This window comes from Telmatherina bonti (assembly GCF_933228915.1).
Source record: "Telmatherina bonti genome assembly, chromosome: 4".
In the NCBI taxonomy this organism is placed as follows: domain Eukaryota; kingdom Metazoa; phylum Chordata; class Actinopteri; order Atheriniformes; family Telmatherinidae; genus Telmatherina; species Telmatherina bonti.
The window spans coordinates 35,574,477-35,581,326 of record NC_136622.1 but is presented as its reverse complement, the minus strand read 5'-3'; the positions used below and the strand labels follow the sequence as shown (position 1 = coordinate 35,581,326).

At 42.1% G+C, this 6,850-nt stretch overlaps 1 protein-coding gene across 1 annotated transcript in view; it reads right to left on the bottom strand.

Moving 5' to 3' along the window:
- Nucleotides 1-5,901: 5,901 nt before the first annotated feature.
- LOC306754576 (nucleolar protein 4-like) overlaps nucleotides 5,902-6,850 on the bottom strand; it is a gene marked incomplete at both ends in the record, with an annotated part of 168,178 nt that continues 167,229 nt past the window's right edge. The window contains 2 exons of the mRNA XM_079238594.1: nucleotides 5,902-6,137; nucleotides 6,515-6,746. Of these exons, the coding sequence (XP_079094720.1) occupies nucleotides 5,902-6,137; nucleotides 6,515-6,746 (468 nt within the window). The remainder of the gene's footprint in view (nucleotides 6,138-6,514; nucleotides 6,747-6,850) is intronic.

Genomic DNA, 6,850 nt, shown 5'->3' with positions numbered 1-6,850 from the left:
CCCTCGGCAGAACACAGGTGCACATTTAGCTTTTCAGGAACGACATCCTGACAGGAAAACAGGTAAAAAACCAAAAAAAAGAAAGAGCAACAAGAAAAGGTACCAAGTGAAAGTCAGAATGTCAACTCAGTCCAGTTTCCCTTCAGAGAGGAAGGAGGGAGCGGGATGGATGGAAAACCGAAGGGAGGGATAAAAAGAGATGGCTTGGGAGGGAGGGGGGGTCAGATAGATGAGAGGAAACAAAACAAACTAACAAAAACTGAACTAGAAAGAATTTTAAAAATCTGTACATGTAAACATCACACTTCCACTGAGTCAAATCAGGAGGGAAATACAGGTTTCACATTGGTTCTGACTGAAGGTACAAAGGCCCGGCAGAGGAGGTCCAAACAATCCGGAGTCCGGAACAAAGTCAGGAGACGACAGACACGCAGACACAAACTGATATGAAACATCTGAAGAGAGGAAAAAGCAGGAATCTAAAGCACCACTGGAAAAATGAAATGGTAAAAGTAGTTTTTTTTCCCGTTTTCTTACATTAGCTGCAACAAAACGGTCCGATTTCTCCTTCCAGAGACACTGGTTTATCACCCGACCCGACTGGCATCACGTCCAACAAAAATCCCGAAACACCAACAATGAGGTGGACAAATGTCTGCGTCATGCATCCAAATGGCCACAAATGTTTCGCTACATCAGAGGTGTCCAGTTCAGCGTCCGGTTGCATTTAATGGATCATTTACAGGCTTGTGCAGATTTCAACAAGCTGTAATGTGAATATAACTGATTTAAATCAGGTGTGTTGAAGCGGGAAACACTAGAAAAAAGGCCCGAACTGGACATCTCTGCCCTGCTTCATCTGGGCTGAGACAATCCAACAAGCTGCAGAGTTGGACAGAAAAGAGACCAATTTATATTTATGGAAAAGAAATGAAATAAAGGAAATGAATCACAACATGTAGAAGTCGGCGACGTCTCCGTCAACGTTTCTTCGAAGTTGCTAATTCATGACCTGAAGCTCCTCACAGTGTCTGTTGACTGGTGTTGATTCATTAAAGACCTAAAAAACTTGCAGAAAGATGGCTGTAAAATCCTTGTCTGTTCCCATCAACCATCGAATCTGTGAGAAAACACTTTGGTTTGGTCAATGTTCTTCAGTACCAACGTCCAAAAAACAATTAATCTAAATATTCTAATATTTCCCCCTTTCCACAGATGAAAACCAGATTTCCAGAAGCAGCTGTTGTTTTTACAAAACTTCTAATGTTTTTAATACTTTAAATGGACAAAATACTTGAGCAAAACTGTAGAAGAAGAAGAAGAAGCAGCATCAAAAAACGCAACTACCCGACTGAATTAATATCCTGACGAGCAAACAGATGAAATATGTGGTGATGCCGGTCTGGTCCAGTTGTTGTCGAAAGTACAGCTCAATCCACAGGGTAAAAAATAGCTTAAATAGAAACCTTTTTATTCAAAACAATAATAATAATAATATTAAATAGAAATCAGGTTGAAATGTGTTGGAGATGCAGAAGTTTTGGAGTCCAACGACGTGATTATGTCTGAAATGTGGCCGTTTCCACTGCGTATACCAAACTGGAGCAACTGAAGTCAAACGGGGAGCAAATCAAACCTCTACAGATTGTCATTTGCTGTACTATGCTGTATTATTTCTTCACAGAGCAGGACGCGGTTTTCCATTTCAGCAACGGCTGCTTAGTAACACGTTTTCAGTTTGCTACCTCTGGCGTTTCTGGGACGACTTCCCGAGTGTTTTAAGCAGACAAAGTTGGAAGAGAAATGGGATGAAATGCAAGAAAAAACATCTTCACTGTCCGCAGAGCCACATAAAAACTGGTGCGTTTTTAGTGTTGCTGCCAAAAAGATGCAGGAATGAAGGAGAAACTTCCAACTGGAGCTCTGACATCGTTCCTTTCAGTTGCTTCACATGCAGATGACTCCTGACGCCAGAGTCGCAAGTCTTGATCCCTTCCAAAAACTCTTTACTGCATCTTCATCGTTGTCAGAAAGGATCCAACAAAGTCTTTTTTATGCAAAATGACAAAGACTCATTTATAACCTTCATGTCAACATACTGGAGGTGAAACACTGAAAATGTTTTTTCCTGTGCAGCAGTAATCCTGAAAGCACAGGAGCATCCTATGTTAACAGGGAACAAATAAATAAATGATAAATTTTTTCTAAAATAATGAATATTTTTGGGGAAAAATATTTATAAATAAACAGAATAATTGTTGGAAAATTATTCCAATTATTAAAAATAAACTAAATTACTAAAACTTAAACAAAAATGTTGATTTTCTGAATTATTATATCATTAAAAAATATATATTTAATATTGAAAATGGAAAAAAATGATATATTTTCTAAGATGATGTAGATTCAGAAAACCAGAGCAGATTTGTTATTTTTTTTGTCAAAGTATCGTGGTAATTCAGAGAAACGGTTTTGTTTCTCTGGTCAGGAGACTGCTGTTCGCCTCGGGAACAGTATGGTACCAGCTGTGGTTCATGAAGCTGAACCGCTCTGATGGTAAAAACCAGGCAGCCAGACCACCATCTGCACCAGTGCACCAACAGTGGGAGCATAACGGTGGGCTTCAGACAAAATATTCAGATTAATGAGAGCGATCATTCAAGAAACTCTGTGGAGGATTTTCTCTCAATTTCTAGAAGTTTCTATTTCAGATACATTGTCAGTCACAGTGCAACTTCTACTCTTAACATTTTCCCAATTTCTCCTCCATCCTGAGATTGTTTTTCCCCCGTTTAAAACAAATGAATGAATAATTTAAAGAAAATAAACAAGAATGTTGGTAAAATCCCTCCTTTTTTCTGATATTTGTGGGTCATCCGGTGATAAGTGCATTTAGCTGATTCCTCTTTGTAAAAATGAAACAAAGAAATGATCTTATTTAAGTAATTTAAACAGATTTGAAAAGACTTGCTTAAACTCTGCAGCGGTTTGGAGGTTTTGTGTTTGTAGGTACACGGTGTGACTGAACATATGACTCCTGAATGAACCCAGCCTCGGAGCTCTGGAGCCGGACTGGGTTCGTCATCCAGTGTGTGTTCTCTGATTACAGACCGTCACACAAACACAAACCAGCTTAGCGGTGAGCGTCGTGATTATCAACTGCATTGCAAAAACAAAATAAAAGGGAACGCCCGCAACCTTCTGGGACTTTTCTGACGACTGCACCACAAGCCAAACCCAGGCAGTGCTACTGAAAACTAGACTCGCTAGCTGTCAATGTGAAAACTCCTTCTAGAGTTTTAGATTTGGAAAAACAAACACATAAATAGAAAAGGATATTTTTGTGTGATTCAATGTTGGATGCTGATCTTTCTTTTGAAGGTTATGTTTGAAGCTAGCGTCCATTAGCTTAGCGTAGCATATGCTAGCAACAGGAATAGCCTGCTTACAGATGCCTCTAATTGCATTATTGAACAGATTTTATGTTCTTTTTATTGACTTTTAAATAAAAAAAATTACAAGCTAGCTTCAGAGGCACTGTAAACTGGATTTTTTTTCAACCAAACTCCTTGTTTCCGGTCACAGCTAGCTTAAGCGGCTGCTAGTCTTCAGCTTTGAGTCAATCCAAAGCATTCACATAGAAGCTAAATAAATCCCACTTTTAAGATAAAAAAAAAAACAACCTTCAAGATTTACTTAATCTAGAATGAAACCACGTTGACCCAACCCACCATGAACTAAACCACAGACTAATGCTCCCCCCACCAGACTACTGTGCGAGGTTGAAGTTTTTTACTTGTTGGCTTGATTTTTGTTGCGAAGGTGCAACACTTCACAATGAATCCCTCCTCACATCCTCCACAAGATAAAAAAAAATCAATATGGGAAAGAAAAAAGACAATTTCACAGTTAGAAAGTCACAAACACAACATGAATTGAGCCCTATGAAGCAAAACAAAGAACCAACCAACCAGTGTGAGGCAGAGGAGAAAGGTAGAAAGTGTTTGCACTGGGTTGTCCTGGCTAACGTCCAGTTATTGTTGAGTTTAGTTGTGGTTGCAGGAAACTGGTTGGTTGGTTGGATTCCCACAGGGCACTACGGCTAGCTAACGCCCGGCTTCGTTGAGGTTAGAGGTCTATGGCAGAAGGTCCGGTTTTTCGGTAGCAGCAGCAACATTATAATAATCATAGTAATAATAAGTAACAATTTCAACAATAGTAATGGCCATCTCAGAGTTAAGCATACCAACACAGACAGACAGAGCTGTCCTCATCCTCTGAAACCTGGGCTGGACCCAGGATGGAAGGACTCGGGAGGATGTTTAGGTCCACGAAGAAGAAGTGTGCAGAGTAGGTCCAATGTAAAGGAGAAGAAGAAAAAGAGCGGGGGAGGGGGGGCTAGAACAGAATGACGCTGAGATACATTTACATTTGTAAAGAGAAGAAAAAGGAGGTAAAACTGCCTCATTTGACCTTCCAAATGTCCCTTCCCACCCCCCTTAGAAACACACACATACGCGTATACACATATACATAAGTCTTAACCATTAAAAAAAATATATCAATGGACAAAATTACTGTCCTCACGTCCACAGCAAGTCTCCACACGTTGGTCAGTGCAGTCAGATTTTTGTCCATTAAGTTGAAAAACCAAGTTCACACACACATCCATGCGCACACTATCCCCCCACCCACCCCACACTCCTTCCACCTTCAGCTCTGATTCTTCAAGTTTCCAACATGGTTTATATACAGCAGCACACTGACAAACCCACACGAACCAGATAAAGTTTCAGTCTCAGTCCTCCAAACGCATCGTTTCTAACTCCCCACCCCCCAACACACACACCACCTTCCCCCAAATCCAGACACCTCGAAGACATCAGGCGGTCACGTAAACCGGTTTTCTGGTGGGAATGTCGAGACAAAGGAAGGGAAAATGAAATTGGCAGGTCTGATTTGAGGTAATTCCTGGTAAAGATGGCGTCTTGTCTGTGCATAAGTAGCGAGTTGCTCCCTGGGTGTAGGGGGTGATGTGTGTGTGTGTGGGGGGCGAGGGTTTCAAGGTGAGGGGAAAGTGCTAAAGGACACAGAGAGCTTATATACAAGCGTGCACAAAAAAACAAAACAACAAAAACATCTTTTCCAGAGACTCATTTCCCTCAGGATTGGGAGTTAGTGCTATCTTTAAAGACACATCAAGCCACTTTTCCTCCAGTCAGAGAAAAGAAACAAGGAACGAGTCTAAAACATAAAAACGGCTCGTCGGACTCGCAAAAAAGGGGAAAAAATGAAATCAAAAGCGCAATTTCATGAACAGCTTCAAGGAGTCACCATATATTATTATTTTAATTTGTAATGATAATAAGACAACGCCAGCTGGGGGCATCCGTCCATCACATTTCCCCGAGCTTCACAGGAAAAACAACAACAAAAAAACCCCACAGGTAAATTTGTCATTAAGAAGTGGGCGGAGTCTTCTTCTCTGAAGCAGCAGATTGGACAACCTTCTCTGCTTCTCCTTCGTCCTCCATCCTCAGCGCTGATTGTGAGGTGATTCCAGAAAGGACAGGAGCTTCTTCCAGAGTTTTTTCTTTTTTAAAAAAACACTTTTTCCTCAGGCAGAATCGGTGGATTGAGGTTTTGCAGGATTATTTTGGACACGCCAGGTTGGGGGATTCATGGCCTCCCCCATCTGTCACAGTTCACAACTTTATTCTCCAAAGAAAGTCCAAGTGGCCCCAGTACGAGTGGAGAAACAAACCCCGATTTAAGGAGGGAAGAGAAAGAAAAACAGAAGAGGAGGTCTGGTGTTGAGATGGGGGGAGGCAGAAACCACACAAGCATGATGGGAAGCCTGTGTGTTAAAAAGAGAGAGTGTTTCTTCCTACGTGTTCCTGATCAGTTCTGCTGCAGGATGAGGTTTTCCAGCTCATCGGCGGAGCGAAGCAGGAAGGCGGCAGACTCCCGGTAGCCTGCGATCAGCTGACGCACGGCGTTGATCTCCGGTTGGCTGAGCTGGGTCGAAGCCCCGCCTCCTCCACCGCTTCCCCGTCCACCAAGGTTGTTGGTGGTGCAAGAGGTGGAGTTACTGATGTTGTTGGAGGAGAGAGATTTCATGCTGAGGTCTGTGGGGCCTGAAGACAGATGAGGAATGATGGAGGGAGGAGGATGGATAAAGGAAAAGATGGCAGATCCAGTGATGGAGGGGTGAAAACAAATAAGAAAGAAGCATTTTAGACCATGTTTACTTGTGTTTACCTGCAGGACTACAGCATATAAAACAATCCCGAATCTAAATAAATTGTGGAAATGTTTCTATCCACTGAAAGGAAAACCTTCTGGAATAAATGGACAACTGAACACAAATAGGTCACAGCTGCAGTGTTCTGATAGGTAATGACACAAACTGTAAAAGAGTAAATTTTCATACATATAATATATATTTTTCCCAGCACATTGTGTTTAACTCCATAAAGCTCCACCTTTGCCCTCCACTTCCTTCATTCCTCACCGTTACTCTGAGTAGTAGTTCCGGTCGTCAGGGAAACCGGGTGTTGAATGGCAGCACCCAGCCCTGGGTATCCACGGTAACCATAGCTGAGGCCAGCACCGTTGATGTAGAGCTGGTTGTCCTGGGAGGAGAAGGCTGATGTGGCCAGGGAGTAGGCAGAATGAACGAGGGACGCCGGCTCCCTCAGACCGCCTCCACCGCTGGACGACTTGTCCAGAGAGATCTGCTCATCCTGACCAATGGACATATTGAAAGGGACATTCGTTCAGTCCAGTTACGATCCTTCTGAATAATAAAGCTTCAAACTTCTAACATTTGCACAGATACTAAGTACAA